This window comes from Opisthocomus hoazin, chromosome 4 (genome assembly GCF_030867145.1).
Source record: "Opisthocomus hoazin isolate bOpiHoa1 chromosome 4, bOpiHoa1.hap1, whole genome shotgun sequence".
Taxonomy (NCBI): Eukaryota; Metazoa; Chordata; class Aves; order Opisthocomiformes; family Opisthocomidae; genus Opisthocomus; species Opisthocomus hoazin.
The window spans coordinates 51699113-51718677 of NC_134417.1; the positions used below are offsets into that span (position 1 = coordinate 51699113).

Here is a 19565-nt window from a genome sequence, read left to right on the forward strand (position 1 = left end):
AGCACACAGCTGCCTCGCGCCTTCAGAGACAGCGCAAGGAAACAATTGCACTCGCTGCCGATTCGCAAGTCGGCGCTTTTCAGCTTCGCTAGCGTTGCCAAGTAATGAGCACTCCTGGTAGCTGCGTGGAGGGGAGTTTACTACTCGCTTATTCAAAGAACATGCGAGATCACACAATTTGTTTCTACACATCCCGGCCCCCGGGAGGACGGAATTAGTTCCCAGCGGGCTGAATTACTCGCCAGGCCCTCACCTTCTACCGAAGAATAAATGATTAATCTAGGCGGCTTACACAAAAGTGAGATCCAGCCTCATAAAAGCTTACAGTCAACTGTCCGCAACAGCACCTGACCCAGGCTGAAACAGGCCGGCACCGTACAGCCCCGTTTCTCTGCAGTTTAACTGAGGCACTCATTTAGCCTTGCCTAGAAACCAGACAGCTCTTTTAATTGCATCTAAAATACGCCTGTTCAGGCTGAGAAATAAGCAGTTCTGCAAGCAGCACCAAGTACATGGTTTGAAAACGAATTATTAGATTCCTCCATGTCTTAATAAATTTCACCAGTGAAAATCCGGATGCTTCCCCTTCCCCCCTTCAGCACCCGTGCTTCAGGCAGGCTCTGGCTGCGTACGGAGGGCTGAACTCCAGTAACAGCCTCCCACCAGCACCCCTGTCTTGGGGACTGATCTTCACCAAACTCGTACAGAACACTGACCTGCAATCTCTGTTGAATTTGCACAACAGGTTCAGAAATCATCAGGTGGGAAAGGCAGAGATCACAGAACCTGTCTCCAAGCCCGGTTTCCCAATCTACAACCCCAAACAACAAACTTTTTCCTCAGTGTTTTCGCCTTTTTTAAATACAGATTTTAATAACGTGCCTTTCCTTGTCGCATAAATACTGAGCTGCAATTTCCCCTCCTTCCAACCTGAAACACTGCTGAACAGAGCGGAAGACCCTTCCAGTGTGAGCAGATGCTACAGCGACCTGGCTTCCTGAAGACTTGGGATGAGTCGCTCGCACCCAGAGCTCCCACTGAAGACAGCACCATCTGTTTCAAATCCCTTCGTTGGTCTGATGAATACCATGTCCTTACACCCACAGTCAGCGGTGCTTTCAGCAGACTTTGGAGGGTGTAGTATTTCCCCCCTATTTTAAAGGGCCATGAGGGGACACCTCAGGCAAGCCTCACTGAAGCTTGAACAAGTTCTAGCACAGGATCGTCAGACTCTCGTCTGCTCCTAGGAACTTCGACCACAGGAGCAGCTTTCAAGAATCCTCTCCTTCCCAATGCTAGTTCCTCCCTCACAGGAAAGGTTAAAAAAACCCCCACCCAAACTCCCTTCTTTAGAGGAGCAGACAGCACTTTTTAGCATAGCTACAAAAGAAGCCCTTTTGCATTTTTTTCTTGTGCTGTTCGTCCTGGCTTTAAAAACATGATGCCAGAAAGTCTCTCTTCAGACTACTGTCCTCCTCCAAGAACTTAAAGAGCAAAGGAAGTTAATTTCTCAGTCGTAGGGCAAATCTGGGACATTTTGGTGCCAGCATTAGTTGTTGTTTTTTTGTTTAAAAAACCTTTCCGCATCCCTAACTGAAGGTCCAGGAAGACACTGCTACTTCTTCAATCCCTTTTCCTATCGCTACCCAAAGGATGCGGTACAAGATCTGTGGCAGCTCCTTTACCACAAGCTGCAGTTCTTTACTCTGCATTTACACGAGTTGACTTCATGCTGAAAGGTCACACTGTAATTTCACAAAATGTAGCCTAAAATACATTCATCTATGATTAGAACTGTCATCCAAACGCTGTTACTCCTACCACCTAACCAGGCAGCGTAAATCAGAATGCAGCGCTCTCACACCAGAGAAATGTTCTCTGCTCTGGTATCAAAAGGCAGATCTAAGGAACACTGTCTCCACTGTGAAATGTGACATGAACAGCCTGGAATCTTGCACAAATTAAGTACCATCTATTTTACTGTCCATATTTTATTATTCAACCTAAACCACTGTGTAGTCCTCTGTGAAGTGTCCCTATCTAAAATGCACTTAAACAGAGCAAGCCTCACCTTTCTGTTCTGTGCTCGGTGGACTCAGCATACGTTTGAGTATACACAGGCTCGAGCTGGTTTACCACTGAAGACATAGAAAAAAACCAGAACTTGGAAAATAAAATTGTCATTAAAATTTAATCACCTATAAAAAAACCCTAGCACTTTCAGTTTACATCTCATTGCACAAGATCAAAGCTGGCCTCCGGCCTAAGCACAGGACACAGAGACCTTGACCCACAGGCAGCAAAGAAGCAGGCTCAGACCAATGGAAAAAAGAACACGGACTAGGCATCAGGCTTTCCAGTCACACTTCAGGTGTCTTTTCAAAAGTCTTATCAGAAGTGAAACACATCACAGAATTCTATGCTCGGGGCCTATAATCTTCACAAATACCAAATTACATTTTCAAAAGCCTTTCAAAGCATGGAAACAACTGAACTCCTGGAGAACTCTACACTTCTCCACATCAACCAAGAAGCAGCAGAAGCACTTGTTAAATTCAACAACCCGCATCAGCTTTATTAGATCGTTACATTTACAAGGATCAGCGGTAACGGTGCAGCTGCAGGGTGTTGCGTCTTCTCCAGGCAGCACGGCGTGAGCCACCAATGGTGTGGTGGAACTTGTGGCCCTTCCCAAGCCCACGACTCTTCCGCCCAGCTGACGTCAGCCCACGCATCTCTCTGTGCTTGTGGACAGGCTTGGTGATCCACTGGGTATCAGGGTTGCGCCTGATGGTCTTATGGAAGGGATCAATCAGGATCACCTCGAAAAACTTGTAAGTGGAATCTTCACCCACCCAATACGAGTTCAAGACTCTCAGCGCCCCACAGTGACGGCCAGCACGTTCCTAAAGGAAAAAAAAATAAATGCAAAAAGCTGTAAAATTATGGATGCAGGGCACTCTTCATGTACAGAAATACGAGTAACTCAAACCTAAAATTTTGTAGGTGCTAGAAATTTCAATTTCCCCCGAGAGACCCTCTCTTCCTAAAAGAACTGCTCCCCTTCCAGCTGCAAAGATGCAAGGTAACAGGTGAAAGGAATGCTGTATTCAAAAAAGAAAAAAAAAAGGCTGCTTGGATTCCTACACGCAATGGGTTTTAAAGAATGAAAGAATGTAAGGAGGAAGGTGCTTGGTGACAAAAGAAATAACCCTTTTGTACACAGAAGCACCCAGTAAGTAAACACACAGAGTTAAAACCAACTTTAACCTGAAGATGAAGAGCACAAGCTGCACTTGGGGCCACAGAACAATCGTTTGTCGGAAGTTATGAAAGACTGACCAATTTGCACATCCAAAGCTACAGGGGAGAAAGACATTTCTGCAGAGAACAAGCCCGTGTGGACAGAAGAAAAGAAACAGCTGATGTAACAAGTCTTTGTTCCACTGCTGGTATATTAGTGCTTGCTATTCCCATCCTCAACTTGTGGTTGGAGAGAAGCAGTCTTGGTTTAGAAAACCAAACAAAGCAGAAAACATCAATTATGCAAACCCATCTGCCTCTCCTGTCAAGAATGCTCCTTATTTAAAACACTAAAAGTGTGTTTAATCCTAGCGCTTTATCATCACCATGGGAAAGTACGAACCGATGGAACCAGCCCATCTTCTGTCCTGATGTGACCTCAAGCTGTTACTACAGTCTTCCACTGAACAGCTCCTCACTATTTTCTGCATATGTAATATAATTCTTTCAAGTCCTCATTTTACTCTAGCACATCAGAGCAACACATACATTAAACATTAAAACACCAACCACCCTCAACCTGCTTCTATGTGGGGATGGTAGCTACAAACAAGGTTTTATATTTCTATCTGAAAAATCTAAGTCTTCCAGGAAAGAGTGTGTCGGGTTCAGAAAATTTCAAACCAAAAATGAGGGCTAATAACCTCTTCCATGAGCTGTCACCACAAGTGAGCATGTGATTAGCCATCAGATATCTGGGAATAGCATATGTGAAGAGCATGCCATCAGCACTGAAAACAAAAAATGGCATTTTTAATTTAAACTCATCATCTGTGTTTCTTTTAAATTAGCATGTCCTATTTACATTTTTTTTCCCTTTTTTATAAAAACCACCATATTCAACTTGCTCAAGTCACTTAGGAGTTATTTTTGAAGTCCTGGGAGCAGAAAAGTCTTATGCTTCGAGACGGAAAGGCAAGGAGTAGTCTCTACTCCTCCACAATGTCTCTTCTTTGAGAGTGCAGACTCGTATTAACTCTAACCCACTGCAAGATTTTTCCTAAAGGCGAGAACTACATCTCTTCAACGCTGCTACTGTGGCATTACGAAACTTAAAGATCTCAAAATGGGAGCTTTCATTTGACGAGTATTTCAGCAAGTAACCACATCTCACCTAAAAACAAATTAGCCACCAGTCTTTGTGGTTTCAAGATACCAAAGTTTTTTATAAAGAACCAGAAAGCCTACGGCACGCTGTTTTCAGCTCCTGTGACACAGCCAAGCACGCTGTGCAGCACTCCCACGGCACCAACAGGTGCTACAGCCTTTAAGCCAGGAACTCCTCTGTACTTTGTGGAAGGACTGTTACCTAAAGCCAGTAATGCGTACAACACGGCAGGGAATACAGAGATGGGATTTAGAGATGAGTGAAGTCAGACGCCTTAGCATATTTGAACTTTTATTTCTCATGCCTAATCCTTTCTTTTACCAGGGTCCATACTAGTCATATGTCTATTTTTCATTACAAATATTGGGGATACTTCAAAAATAAGCACACACTATGAACTTCAATAACCACTGAAGCAGTACTTTCCCCAGACCCCACCTGTAAAGTCTGAATAGATTTTCCACTTGCCTCAATACAGCTTTGCAAGACATTCCAGTTCTTTCCTGCCACCAGTATTCAAGATCTTTTACCCAACACATTAGCAAAACAGTTGTTTGAGGGGCTTTTGTCTCCAAATATTTTCAAAGACTAAGTAAGACCTTCCCACTGTCAAGCTTCTGAGCAATAACCAAAATAGTCACCTCTGCTACAGACTGAAGACTCCGGGCAAACTTCAGCTGGTTAACACCATGATGCACAGGTTTACCATAGGTTGCACCTTTCGAGACTGGGCGTTTACGACCACCACGGCGAACACGGACACGGTAGATAACGTAACCTAAAAGAAATGGTGACTTAGGAACTAGAACAATTCTGTAGCGTAGCAAGTGCAAACCACAGCAAGGCAATTTTGATGCCTATATAGCATCCACAACCCCAAAAGCTTCATGTAAAAATTAGGTCACTATACCAGCCTTCACCAAAACCTACAACTGGAGGTGGCTAGCACAAGATGTTTTTGTTATTTCCAGAGCTTATGGCACCTTTCCACTAGGCAGTTCCAAATACCCTAGGAACAGGTACAGCTGGTTGTAACACAAAAGACTCCCACTCTGAAACACCCAACAAGACAAACAGCCAAAAACTGAAGACCTCTGTTCTGATAGCAGCAATCATGAAGCACAAACCATCCACAGACCCTGCTGAAATCTGATCACTGAAAATGAGGAAACTAAACCAAATTTCACAAACGGTAACAGAAACATAGACTCTTAGTTTTATATTTTCATAGCAAACAAACCTATTGTTTCAAGGATTTGCTCCAGTTACTGATGGATGGCCACTTTCCCCAGGTTTCTTTCACTGGTCAGTAACTGTTTTCTAATGGCAGTACAAACTCTGTCATCTTGGCTTACTAAAGCACGTACAGCAGCAATACAGTCGAAGTACTGCATGATAAAATCTGGGCAGAGAAGAGACAGCCCCCAAACCTAGGACGCTAAAAGGATTCGTCAACTGCACCGTAGTAACACAGCCCAAGAATTAAAGCCAAAGCCCACTTGATGTGCATCTGCCAAAATGGCCACAGAAGGCGTGGATTCAAAATTACATGAAGCACGGGTTTGGGCTGTGAGCATCATTACCCATGTAACACATTTATAATAATCAGTTCACATCATACAGAACACTTCAGTACCTCAGCGACTGTTTAAGTTTCAAATTTTATTATTCTACTACCACGTAAGGAAGAAAGGAAGCTGACATAAGACCTGGTCACTCCATCAGGAAGCAGGTGGACTCCAGCTCTGTGTTTCATTACCTTGCTTGGCCTTATACCCCAGCCTGCGAGCTTTGTCTGGTCTGGTGGGCCGGGGAGCTCGGTGCAAGGCAGACAGCTGGCGATACTGCCAACAGCGGACACGGAGGAGGAATCGCATCACGTCCGATTGCTTCTTCCTCCATAGCTCCTGGATGTACTTGTAGGCACCCATGTCTGTCTACCTGCTGAATCGAGAGATCAATGAAAAAAGTGCAGCAAATCCAATTCCAAATTTGAACAGCCTCCAACAGAAGCAGTGCATGAAACCATACATGTAACCCCGCTGGCACACAGGATGTGCTCAGGCTTCTTCACCCCACTGGCACATCTGGTAACACGGCTGACACCTGGCAGCCTCCAACAGGACATGCAGTAGAGACCACCCTCAGCAATTTTATTCCTATTCATGTGTTCTGAAGTTTCAAACTCCTCAGCTGAGAATTTTTCAGGTGTGTATGTCAGACACCACCAAAATCGACAGTTAACATCTGAACCAATTTGTAAATATTGATCTATAAAGAGGTACATGACTGCAAGTGATGTGGTCTTTATTTTTAATGTGGCTTAACTACCCCTGAAAACCTCAGAGCTCTCACACACCTGCAGCACTTAGCAGATGTAAGTGAACTCCATCAACACCCTCCCCCACCCAAATCGCCATCAGGTAAACGCTTTTCATTTTATTTGCACAAAAAAGCCCTGGTTACGTGTGATTTTCCGCGCCCCGCTCCGCCCAGCCACGGCACAGTTTTGGTCACCCCCAGCTACCCTCTCTTTACGACTCCACGATGTCACAGAACCCCCCAGCCCGACTGCAAACCCAGAGCCGAACCAGGACCTGCGGCCTGCAACCAACCCGCACCCGCAACACTGTGGTGCGCGGCGTCCCGCCCGGACCAGGCCAGCCTCGGGCCGGCCGAGGGTCCCTCTCCCCTCCCCGCCCCGCAGCCCGAGCGCCCAGCCCGCCCCGACGAGGCGCAGCCCGCAGGGCCTCCGCCGGCCTCTCCCAGGCCCCGCGGGCCGCAGAGCCCCCGCGCCGCGGGAGCGAGCCCGGCGCACCCCGGCGGGCTGGCGGCGGGCGGGGCGGCAGCGGAGCGAGCGGATGGCCGCCTCAGGCCTGGGATGGAACCGGATTGCGGGAAAGGCCCAGTTTGGCCAAGCCCTCACCTGATGGCGCCCAGCACCGGAAAGGAAAGGCCCTACTTCCCACAACCCCTTGCGGCGGCATCACTTTTCCGGCGGCTGCCGCGGCGCCTCATGGGTAATGTAGTCCCGTGGAGGGGGGAAAGGAAGAGCCGAGCCGCCTTCCTTGCCCCGCCCCGGCCCGGCCCGGTCCCCGCGCCCGCCAATGGGCTGCAGGGGGCGGGGCTCGGCCCGCCAGGCCGGCGCTGCTCAATGGGGCGCTGCGGGGAGCTCGGGCCAGGTGCGCGCTCGCGCTGGGGCGGGGGGCGGCCCCGAGGGGTGCGCGCGGGGCCGGGGGCGCACCCCCGTGGAGCTGGGGGGGGGCTGGCCTGGAGGCAGGGGCTCGGCGAACCGGTGCGTCCTCTGCAGCACCCCCACGGGAGCGTAGCGAGGGGCTGGGGCGGGCGCGGCTTTGACCTCCGAAAGTCCGCAAAATCCTGAAAAGAACACGAAAAAAATCCTAAAACGTAGTAATAATAATTTTTAAATTAAAAATTAATTTAATTTTTAAAAATCGTAAAATTAAAGCATGCCCCCCTGCCTCCCCACGGGGCGGCCCCTCTGTTTCTCGGTGCGTGCTCTGCAGGGCACCCCAGCTTGCGACGCGTCGCCCCGCCAGCTGCGCCCTGGCGGCTGGGGGCCTCCTGCGAAAACTGACCCTCGCCCGCCCAGAACGATTCAAAACGGGCCAAAAAAAGCTGCTTTTGCCTTTGCTGTCCTGCGCTTCTGCCTCCAGTGCTCCTATTTTCTAGCTCCTGATCTGTGAAACCTTCCGGGCGTGAAGCGCGAGGGGAGGACGCGCTGTCCCGTCGCGTTTCCAGAAGCCGCCGTGACACCACCAGACACCATCGGGCCCGCAGCAGAGCTCACGACGCCCTGATCGCACGTGCACGCACGCCGACACGCACAGCCCCTGCCCCGGAGCGAGCGTCGGCACTGATGGCAGCAGCCTGAATCCTTAAAACACGGCGTGGGAGGAAACTCTGGTCCTAAAAATACCCGTTGCTGGCGAGCACTGGGGAGGGAGCCGTGCCTCCGAGCCAGCCGCAGCTTCGCGTTCTGCCTCTTCGCCTTTCAGGGGGCTTCGCCTGTGCCCGCTGCTGAGCTCTGCCGCCGCGCCGGGCTGACGGACTCCCGCGTCCTCACGGGGCTCACCGGCTGACCCTGCTCGCCCGGGAGAGATGGGCAAGGGCTACAAGGTAGTGGTTTGTGGAATGGCCTCGGTGGGAAAGACGGCGATTTTGGAGCAGCTTCTCTATGGAAAGCATACTGTTGGTGAGATGTTTTTACTTTTTTCTGGGGGGAGGGGGATTGTTTCCTTTTCCAGAAGCTCGTCCTGTGTGGGCCCCCAAAAAGCGGTAACCGAGGAGCGCAACCTGCACTGAGGTGAAAGGGCTACAAAGGCTACGAGGATGATGAGAGGACTGGAGCATCTCTCCTGCGAGGAAAGGCTGAGGGAGGCTTGTTCAGCCTGAAGAAGAGAAGGCTGAGAGGGGACCTTATAAATGCCTACAAATATCTCAAGGGTGGGTGTCAGGAGGATGGGGCCAGACTCTTTTCAGTGGTGCTCAGCGACAGGACAAGGGGCAACGGGCACAAACTGAAGCACAGGAAGTTCCGTCTGAACATGAGGAAGAACTTCTTCCCTCTGAGGGTGACGGAGCACTGGAACAGGCTGCCCAGGGAGGTTGTGGAGTCTCCTTCTCTGGAGATATTCAAGACCCGCCTGGACAAGGTCCTGTGCAGCCTGCTGTAGGTGACCCTGCTTTGGCAGGAGGGTTGGACTAGATGACCCACAGAGGTCCCTTCCAACCCTGAACATTCTGTAATTCTGCGAAGGAGGAAACGCGTGTGGTTTTGTTGCATCTCTGGGCAGTTCTTGGAATTTGTAGTCCCTTACTTACTGATTTTTAAAAGAGGCTTGGAAAAGAACTCTTTCCACGATGTTCCCAGTGACAAAATACGTAATTAACAAGAAACAAACACAGAAAGCAGGTGATGTGCTTGCTGCCTATTTACATAAGAAATATCTCATTCCCTGAAAGATGCTGTAGATGCCTGAAAAATAATTAGGTGTCGTGTTGAGCGGAGAGACTGTTCAGACTTTTGTTCCATCTTCTTAAAACTTTATTTTGCTTGGGTTTGGCTAATATTTAATCAAAGCACTGGAAGAAAAACCAGTCCTGCTTTAGATCCCGTTTTCTGTGCTGAACTTCAGGGGCTGAGGTTCCTGGCTCTCAGAGAAAACGACTTGAGACAGGAGCATGGGATGTCCGAGACTTGCAGTGCACAAAAGAGAGGGAACGAAGGCAAAGCTGGCTGCTTTCCCTCTCTTTCCACATGACCTGGCTTTGAGAGGAAGGGCAACGATCTTTAGGCTGATGAAGTATTCCTGCCTCACCCTGAAACAAGGGGTGACCCCAGGGGTCAACCTCAGGGCTTCGACAGAGGATGTCTGGTCCATTTGCGTCTCTTCTTTGGGCCGATAAATTAAATGTTGGGCTAAGTTGCTGGGTAAACACTAAGATCCCTAGAAAGGTGCTTTGCAGGCACTGTGCCTTTAAAATGTGTGGATGGGAGGAATCTGCTGGCAAAGCGTGATACAGAGCTGCATGCTAATACCCTTGTTTAAAAGGAGGATTTCCTCTAATGCTGCGGCAACATCTGCTTCCAGCATCCTACCGAGACCCACGCACGCAGCCCCGGGTAGCTTTCAGCGTGAAGGCTGCAAACCCCGCAGGCTGCAGGTTTCTCCCTTTGCGAGCGACCTGCCTCTCCTCTGCGCCGGGCTGGGCGGTTGTCGGAGGCACCGGAGCGGCGCGAGCGAGGCCACGTTGCATAAACCGTGCTGGCTTGCGCTCCTGCCAGCCCCCGGGCAGGAAGGATGTTCGGGTGTCGTGGATCGGAGGAGCTATTTACGGAGCCAGCCACGTACAGGATTATACAACGTCATGGGTAGCCGGAGGGAGGCCTCGTGCCCGGCGTTTCGCTGCGGGTGTCCCTCTGTCGCTCCCGAGCGCTCCGCTCCAGCTCAGCCGTCGCACGACGCGGACTGCTCCCCCTCCTCTCTCAGAAAGAGCAGTTTTCCTTTCCTGCAGCTCGGCTCTTACTTTTCGGAGTTCACAGTGAGGGGAGGGAGCAGCCGATAGCGGAGAGGGAGTGAAAGGGGAGAAGGAAGAAGGCAGCCTCCCATTTCTTAGGATTTTGGTCAAATCTTATTCCCAAGACATTCGGAGAAAGAGGGCAAGCAGCAGAGTCAACATCAGAGTAAGGAGAGGGCTCGTACGGGGCTGCTGCAGCCCCACGGGACGAGCGGCTGTGGCCCAGCACCTTCGGTACAGCGGTGTGTGCCATCAGGCGCGTGCTGGGGACGGACTGGTACGCTGGTGTTCCTGGCAGCGCCGCCGAGCAGTCACCGTCCTCCCCGTGCCTTCCTCAGCCCACGGGCAGTGCTGGCGGGGCGCGCCTGAAGCATGGGCTGGCGAAAATGGTGCTCAGAAGACCTTTAGCAACTGCTCCAGCCCGTGTGGATTTGGCCCTCGAACTGTGGAGGCAGGACGCCGCTGTGAGGGTCTCGCTGGGCAAGGGCAGAGTTTGAGGACTGGCAGGTCTTTGACTGCTCCGTAGCTGAGCTGCTTTCAACTGCACAGACCTTTTGCTGGTGTTGCCGTCGCCGGGGTGGCCCCTCTGCACTTAAAACTTGATTACTGAATCTTGATCCTCGTTTCCTAAAGCTTGCGAGCTCCAGAGAGCTGACACGTACAGCTTGGCTGCTGGCCCTCCTGGCAGCAGGCGAAAAGGACCAGTATGTGCGCTGAAAGCCCATCTGTTCAGTGCCAACCAGCACAGCAACGGGGGCACGGGCTGTTTCAAAACCTGCACTTCCCAGCTGATGCCAGGAGCAGCTCTGCGGCTGGCCCGAGGTCCGGGGAGCCGTGGGGAGCAGTGCCCAGCCAGCACATGGAGCCCCTCCGTTCCCGACAGCACCCGCGTCCTCCTCCCAGCAACGAGGGGCCTGCTCGAACTTGGTTCAGAGCAGAGCTCTGGTGCCGTCCCCCGAGGCGTCCCAGCCGCTGGCGTGGGGGTCTCCTCCTGGCTGTCAATCAGCCGTGAGTCTATCTCGGTGCTCACGTGCCTGCTGTTGACTTTCCTGTAACAAGGAGTAGCGGCAGAGCTGCTATCAGGGGAGGGATTAGTGTCCTTGGAGGTTTCACGCCGCTGTGTAAAGCCCTTGGCTTTGAGCCCACGCTCCCGGCTGCGTGCTTGGTGACGGTGCTGCAAACCCAGTTGCGCTGTGCTTCTTTTCCTAGAAAAACGCGCACCTTCAGCTCTCCCTGTCTTGTCATGGACGAAGTCCCTGAGTGCTGCCGTTGCTTCCATGCTCAGCAGTTAGCACTCTGGCGCAGGCACTACAATTGCTTGAGGTCAAAGAGGAGAAAGCACCCGGGACGGAGGAATACCCCCAGAGAGGAGTATCTGTATCCCTGGAGCATGTCAGAGCTGCGTAAAGCGACGCACGTGTTACACGGCAGCCTCTCTGGTGAAACTGATACAAGGAATCAGACAAAACCCGAAGGGGGATGTTTGAAACGGGTGCAGGTCTGAGTCACGCAGGGACTATATTGTCGTAGGTTGGGCCAAACAGTTGTTAAGGCTTGCACATATGTGTGTGGTCACCTGGTACCTGGGATCATCGCTCTTTTTGTGGCTTCAGTGTTGTGCTTGTCCAAATCCTCCGCCTTCTCTTGTACTCCTAAGAAAAAAGGGCCAGTCTTTTCTCCACAGTCGTGAAATGGGTCCTTGACTGGCAGCAGAAATTTGTCCTGCTAAATACCTGTGGGACCTGGCACTGCTCGGCCTGAGCTCTCTCCAGAGGGCTAACAGGAGAGCCACTGGCTTACCTTCGGCACGGGACACGTCTGTAGAGAGGGTAGGTGTTTTTCCGTAAACAGGGTTCCCATTCAGTGGTGGTGCAGACAGGAGTCTTCCTTCTGCCTTTGAAATATCTCTGGCCCCTCAGCCTGTGGTAAAGCTTATCAGCTCTACAGGAAGAGATGAGAACTCTTGCCGCAGAAAATATGATTTTCCTTATCTCTGCCTCCTGGCTGTGTAAATAGCTGGTATGGCCAGGTTGTTCATAAGCCACTACTTCAAATCATCTTACTACCTGGGAACGAAAACACCCCGTGTTACTGTGGTAGAACCCGTAACAAGAGAATTTGCCTTGCTTGGTCTCAGCTGGAGGGATTTGGGGTTTTGGCTTTTACAGCTCCAAAGACGTGGAGGCTAATGAACCAAATTATGCATTCTTTCATCCTTGTTTGTTAAATCAAAACTACCTCCTGACAGAGCTGCAGTCAGCTTTGCATTTTAGAAATAGGTGAAAGCGGAGCTGAATGTGTGCGACCGAGGGTCACTATGGTGGCTACTGGTTGGTGAGACCAGTACTTAACTAGCAGCTAAATCTAAGTAGACCAGCTCCTGCTGAGGCCTGTCCAGCTCATCTCCGAGTCAGGGATCCTCTGATACGCTGTCATTTGAGATCGAAGTAAGCAAAGCCTGTTGTCCTGCGGTTTGCAAACACAAGGAATAGCAGGCTTTAGGAGCTCTTGGCTAAATTCCTGCTAAAGAGGGAAGGAGAGATTACATAGATCTTCAAAAGTAGTCAAGAAGACAGAAAATATGCACTGCATTCATGTTTGAGAGTCACTTGGGGACTTCTGAAATTCCATCTGTCTTGAAATTTTGCTTTATTTTGGTATTTGCAATAGCTCTGCCTTGTCTAGCCTGAGAGTGCAGTACTCGTTAGTATATTGAGCCTTTTCTTTTCCTCATTGAGAAACCACCAGGGGTTGAAACACCACCAAATTTATGGCTGAGGCTTCCCCTTGCAGTTCCTCTGTGGCAGCAGCAGTGGGTAACATAGGCGAAGACCTTTCTGCCTCTCCCAAGACTTGCACCAGCTAGGTAGGCACTAGAGAACAGCGTCAGTCTCCTATCTGTTCCTCCTGTCCCTCCCTAACCCTTTTTCATCTTTAGTTTCCAAAGAAACCACGAGATTGTTCACTGTCTTGTTAGTTCCCCGTTCCCCCCAATAGCTTCTGAACCTGAAAGCTGGTTCCATCTACCCATTCACCTGTGTCACAGCAGTAGATATCTCAAGAAAGTTGCTGCCAATTTAGAAAAACTGGTAGCAGGAGAGAGAGAAAAGGCCCACAATGATGCTCTCCTCTGAGGAAAACCTACTGGAGCCGGCAGCAGCCTGCAGGGCAGTAACTCCCCGGCACGAGCTGCCCTTGGCCACCGAGGTAGCGAGGGTGGGAGGATGCCTGGGGATGCCAGAGAAGCAAAGGAGAACGGGGGGTCCTTGTGATGGGGAGGGTGGGATGATGCCAGATGCCTTCCTAGGACACCGGGCTCTCCTGGCTAGTTCTGCCGCTCCTACAACTTGCCCGGCCTGTGTTTGAATGGAGACTGGGAAAGTGCGTGAGTGGGACGGCACCGACAAGAAGTGTAAATGTCCTCATCAGCAAGACGTGGCTAGCACGCAGCCTGGCCCTTAGACACAGGGCCTAGAATAAGGTGGCACAGGTATGTCTAAAAATCGTCTGTGCTTGCTCAGGAATCTGCTTGCATATAGTCCCTCCCGCAATGTACGCAGGTGAAATTTAATCTCTGGAGTCTGATACTGATGCATAAATTCCAGCTCCCTCCAAAGTGCTCCCCCCCCCCAACATGAAAATTTGTTGCTCTGTTCTGCTGACTGTAGTCCCAGGTCTTAATTTTTCCTCTTAGTTTTCAAGTCGGATGTTAAAAGACATAATTCCCAGGGCTACTTTTAATGCCGTTAGGAAGAGACTGTCACGGGAGACTGTGGATATATTAAAGACTGTTGAATTACAGTGCAGCATTTAGATGGTAAAAACCTGTACAACATTATTCATTGCTTTCTAAAAAGAAAACTTAGGTACTTATGGTTCATTCCTTCTTGCCAAAGTAGTACTGGTGCTAGATATTTCCTTGATCTGTCTGTACAATGCAATGAAGCAGAGCAAGAAAAAAAAAATACAGTGCTGTGTCCAGAAAGGGCTCTCTTACCTACTTCAGTCTTTAAAAATGCCCTGGTAACACATTCCCCAACCGCACGGAATGCATTTGTGCTTCCTCTTTTTCTTAACCTTTGTTTTGTCCTTCTGCTCTTAGTTTTGCTTCTGCACGTGAGTGTGGCTATATTTGGAGGCGAGATAAATTAATTTGTTGCAAACCTAATAAGAGTTTGATCTATGAAGGCTGCACGGAGAGGGGCAAAAAGAACAGCCTGTGCCACTTTCCTGCACAGGAATGCTGCACACATCACGGGAAACCATCAGTGTGGGTGGAATGCTTTAGCTTGTTTGTCAACGTGAAGCATTTTGAATGGTGTCATTGAATATAGCAAAGTCCTTATTTTCACAGGCCAGCTAATCCCTCGTGTTTTCTTAAACAGTGCACTAATATGGTCCCTTTTTGGCAGACAAAGAGAATAACTTGGTGCTCATTCCTGTAGCCCTGCAGTGGCAAACAATTCACGTTATATAGCAGTACAGCGGAGGCAAAACCGTGGACTGCAGGGGGTTTATATGAATACTTAAAATCGACTCTGAAAGTGGCCCAGCTACACTATGCGTAGTTTGTTGGGACCCGTAACCTTATGCATCTGCATCTGGGGCACCACGAAGCTAAGGTGATCTATCTATGTGTTTTCAAGTTTGGCTTGGAAAAAAACCATTTTAATTAGTTCAAAGTAAGCTGCCTTGAATTACCTCAAATTTACCATGGGGAGAGGAAGGAAGGAAGGAGAGCCAGTGTGCAGATAGTTACCACGGAGCAGGCGATACGTGTATGAAAGTTTGTTACCTTGTGCATGCTCTTACCTTGCAGTAAACGAGCTTGCTCCCATTAGCAAATCTGAGTCATTTTAAATCCCTAAGGGATGGGAAAAGCTCATTGTGTATTTGAGTACATATAGCACGCAACTTTGCTTGCATGCAAACATCCCCTTCCCTTTCTGGCTTGATTTCACTTGCTGGTTAGTTGTACCACCAAAACACATTTATTTCCAGAATCATTCCTTTGGCTCCTGCTTCTGCCGTATGATGCAGCTCAGCATGAAGCGAAGAAGTAGGCTCAAGATGTTAGTACTTGACTATCTGGTGTTCCTTGGCAGTTCTTCCAAAAGGGTATGTTCGGGCAGGCCCGTTTGCAGCATGTTTGGCACAGAACTGGTCACACTGTGTGGCTGGAGTTTGGGAATCCTGGGGGAAGAGCCGTAGATCTTAGCCTACCCTGAATGTGCATGTTGTATACATTAATTTTATAGGCGTAATCATGTGCTCATATTTTAGATGGTTGTATTTACGCAGTGTCACTATTGTAAGTAGCTGGTGCGTCGATCTCTGAATACAGCCCTTCATGGGGATGTCAGGCAAGGTCGAGTCCAGGTCACGTCACCCTGGAAAACATGCACTGAAAGCTTTCGTGGGGTAAAATTCTGCTGTGCTGCAAATAATTCTTATAGTGGTGCTGTACATACACCAGCTGAACTTTTTTTGCATGTTTTAACACAGGCTTAGAAGAGGGTGCCACGATGGAAGATGTGTATTTGGCGTCGGTGGAGACCGACCGAGGCGTGAAGGAACAATTACGGCTTTATGACACCCGGGGTCTGCAGGAGGGCGTAGAATTGCCAAAACACTATTTCTCTGTCGCCGACGGCTTCGTTCTCGTGTACGCCGTGACCAGCCTCGAAGCTTTCCAAAGAGTTGAGCTGCTCAAAAAGGAGATTGACGTCTTTAGAGACAAAAAGGAGGTAAACGCACGGTGCCATAACTGCTTGGCTTACTGGTGTGTCAGTGGCGAGAAGTTGAGGTTGCAAAGCACAGAGTGTTCCTGTAAAACTTGCACACAAAGGAAAACAAGTACACCCACAGCCTTGGGCAATCCAGCAAAAGGAAGCTTTCTGGTGCTGGGGAAGCCTAATTCACATGCCATGCAGGTCACACAAAAGAATGCATTTTTTTGGTCTCCTTACTTCCTCGACTACAGCTAAAACTCAATTAGCTGAATGCACCAGCCAGTACACTTATGTCTAATAAAACACATGGTCTACTGCAGTACAGTTCACATGTTTTTTTAGATATTGTACACGGGAAGTCAAGTGCATAGAAAAATATAACGAAGGGCATTATCTGTGTTTGTTTTGTATTCATGTACTTGATGGCTTACAAACTAGGGTAACTGACAATGGGTCTCCCAGACATTAGTCAATTGGCAAAGCGGCTTTAATGTATTTTAACAACCATATTGAATCAATTCAATTGTGTGAAATGACTGCTCTATTTTCCCTTAGAAAGCAGCTAGTGTTTTCAGCTGACAGTGTTCCAGCTTAGCTAAACAAATACAACTTGCATGTGGCATTAGCATTATGGCTTTTCTTACAGTATCTTTATATTCTCAAGTAGTTTTCCCTGTTAAATGTCTTTAGCCTACAGCTTTCCAAGTGTCTGTTTTATGCTGTTAAAAAAAAAATAAAAAGCACATGAAGAATTAATTGGATAATGGTAGGGAGAGACTTTCCAAAAATGTAACTTGTTTAGTACCGACAGCACGTGGGGTGGTGGAGAAAGGCAGGCTCCAAGTTTGACAGCGGCCAAATGTGCAGTCAGAGGAGAGGCATGTTAGCTGGTAGGGCTGGTATGAGCTGCAGACTGTCACGTGTGTCAGGGGTACAGGTGTCAATCATAACTCCCCTGCAGGGCGAGGGAAGGCGGACGAGCAGGAAATTTTTCCCAGGCGCTGTGTGTTTTGTGAGGGCCCTGATTTGCTGTAACGTGGAGAGGGAGTCACAGCCCCACCAGGATCTATGACCCTCTCTCTGTTACCTGCCAGAACTTTTCTCTCTCCTTGCATGCTGGTATTTTAGAAAACAGCCAATTTGCTTATCCTCTGGGAGAGTTTGCAGTTGCAACCTTGACTGAGGACAACATAGTCAAAAGAGAGGTGCCCGCAATAAGCTGGATAAATTTAGTTTTATTCCTGTGATTTGTAGTTCGTATAGAATATGCTTTGAAGCAGGTAGAGGGTAAGATCAGGAGTCCTACCTTAAGACAGCATCAGGAGGCTTAAAGTTTGGGCTCTGCTAGAATGCATCCTGAACTGCATTAGGGATGTATCTCCAAACAGGGTGCTTCTGAGCTGGCAGGACTTCACCTTGCTGAGTGGCGCAGTCCCCTTTTTTGTGGCAGCTGACAGGAAGCACTGATGGCTGATTCCTTGCCTCTGCTGGCTGTGGGGCTCGCCGGCACGCACCTTCAAGCCTGGCCAAATTTTATACTAAATAGAGGTTGTGTTCTCTCACACTGGCAGAGCGTAACCGCAGGTAAAAATCAGTTGGAGCATGCAGTAAACACATATGAAGACTATAGCTTCTTTCAAAGCCTTCACAGAGGGGAAAAAAAAAAACCATTTTTTTTGAAATGCCATAGATGGGCTGCTGTAGAAAGGAGATGAAGCCTCAGACCTCACAGGAACAGGACAAATATCTCTAGCTGGAAAGAAACAGAAGATGTCCTGCAGCTGGGCTGATGAATGGGAAAGGGCAAGCAGGTGTGGCCACAGCAGAAGTCCCAAATCATCAGCAAGAGAGGACTTTATGACTTGATCTTTATCAAACCAGTGGTGTAGAGATGACACCAGAGTTTGACTAAGGACCTTGAACTGTAAATAAAGGCATGGTTTCCCCTAAGAGCTGATGCTGGTAAAACATTTTTAGAAAATGGTTAACTTAAAATAAGCAGGAGCAGTAACTTTAAGCAGCCAGCACTATCTTCAGCACTTCTTAGCACTGAAGCACCCGGCAGGCCACTGAGCTCAGCTCCACTGTACCGGCCCAGGGATACAGAAGTCACTGGACCGATCCTTACAGCTAAGGGTCCGACTTGGTGCAGCCGTGCTGCTCTGGCTGGCTGCCCGGCTGCTCCTGAAAGTGCTCTGGAGAGGATGGTGCTGGTGCTTACCTGGCCCTTCCAGCGACAGGAGACTGTCCGCTTCGGTCCCTGGAGTGGCTTACTGTGCATGTGGGAGTGGGCGGCCAGCTGGGCAGGGAGAGGGGCTTCAGCAGCTCAGCCTGCCCGGCAGCCACCCCTGCGGCAGCGCTGGCCTCACTGACATTGCTGGCTGCGGCCTGGGGAAAAACGAGCTGGCAAAGCCCGCAGCTGTGGGGTCCCGGCTTTCTCTGCTGCCATGCGTTTCTTCATCTCTCCAGCATCCGCTGCTCTGACCTGCTCAGCTGCCACGCTCTCAGCGTTTGTGCAGGGCCGCTCAATTGCCAAGTCAATGGAGAACAGGGCCGTTCAACTCTGGCTCTCTTGGCTATTGTTTCCCATTAAGCAGTCGGGGTGGGGGGGCAGAAGGGGAAGTCCTGCATTTCCTGTGATTAAAACCGGCTCCCAGCCCACAAGCAGATGAAGCTAATTCAAATCCCAGACCCTCATCTTCCAAACTACACGCTGCTTACTTGTGCCAGTGCTAAGTTAAAGAACACGTCTGAACTGTGTGGCTGCTTGCCTGCTGTTGAAAAGCATTGTGAGTGGTGGGTGCTTTCTGTATAAAGCTCACACTTTCGTTTTGTTTGTAGGTAACAGTTATTGTCTTGGGAAACAAAACTGACCTCCTGGACCAAAGGCAAGTGGAAGCAGAAGCAGCACAGCAATGGGCAAGGGCTGAGAAAGTGAGGCTGTGGGAAGTGACTGTGACAGATCGCAAAACACTGCTTGAGCCCTTCACCTTCTTAGCTAGCAAACTCTCCCAGTCCCAGAACAAATCAACATTTCCCTTGCCTGGAAGGAAGAGCAAAGGGAATAACTGTGATAACTAAGCTCCCTTAGCATTGGCTGCTGCTGCCAGGTCATGGCCTAAGCCCTTTCTGTGCCATTTGCTTCTCACAGTTTCACCCAAAGCAATAATCTCATTCAGCAATAAAATAAGCAAGCTTATGGCTAAGACGTCTCCTTCCTTCTCACGGACTTGGCATGAAAAAGTCACTGGTGGTAAAAGCCTTAAAAAGCACTTCATGAGAGGAGTTATCTTGCAACAAGGGTTATGGAGGAGGGAGGGACAGGTGGGCGCCTCTCTAGCAGGGGCTTTGACTGTGCCTGGATACAGACGTGTTGAGAG

The 19565-nt window shown here is 49.4% G+C and overlaps 2 protein-coding genes across 5 annotated transcripts; one reads left to right on the top strand and one right to left on the bottom strand.

Annotated features, from left to right (window-relative positions):
* Positions 1-2546: 2546 nt before the first annotated feature.
* RPL15 (ribosomal protein L15) lies at positions 2547-7423 on the bottom strand. 2 transcript variants are annotated; one of them, XM_075419021.1, is made up of 4 exons: positions 7338-7423; positions 6171-6352; positions 5053-5189; positions 2547-2906 (listed from the first exon to the last, which is right to left on the bottom strand). In XM_075419021.1, exons 2-4 carry the CDS (start codon positions 6340-6342, stop codon positions 2601-2603), a joined length of 615 nt encoding a protein of 204 aa, XP_075275136.1. In that variant the 5' UTR covers positions 6343-6352; positions 7338-7423; the 3' UTR covers positions 2547-2600. The 2 variants fall into 2 exon arrangements, with proteins under 2 accessions (XP_075275136.1, XP_075275135.1); XM_075419020.1 differs by having other exon boundaries at positions 6171-6355.
* An 83-nt stretch (positions 7424-7506) lies between these two features.
* On the top strand, positions 7507-19484 carry NKIRAS1 (NFKB inhibitor interacting Ras like 1). Of its 3 annotated transcripts, none has more exons than XM_075419029.1 (4): positions 7507-7593; positions 8105-8627; positions 15959-16200; positions 19027-19484. In XM_075419029.1, exons 2-4 carry the CDS (start codon positions 8534-8536, stop codon positions 19264-19266), a joined length of 576 nt encoding a protein of 191 aa, XP_075275144.1. In that variant the 5' UTR covers positions 7507-7593; positions 8105-8533; the 3' UTR covers positions 19267-19484. The 3 variants fall into 3 exon arrangements, with proteins under 3 accessions (XP_075275144.1, XP_075275146.1, XP_075275145.1); XM_075419031.1 differs by having other exon boundaries at positions 7518-7593; positions 8431-8627; XM_075419030.1 differs by lacking the exon at positions 7507-7593 and having other exon boundaries at positions 7685-8338; positions 8431-8627.
* The last annotated feature ends 81 nt before the right edge of the window (positions 19485-19565 follow it).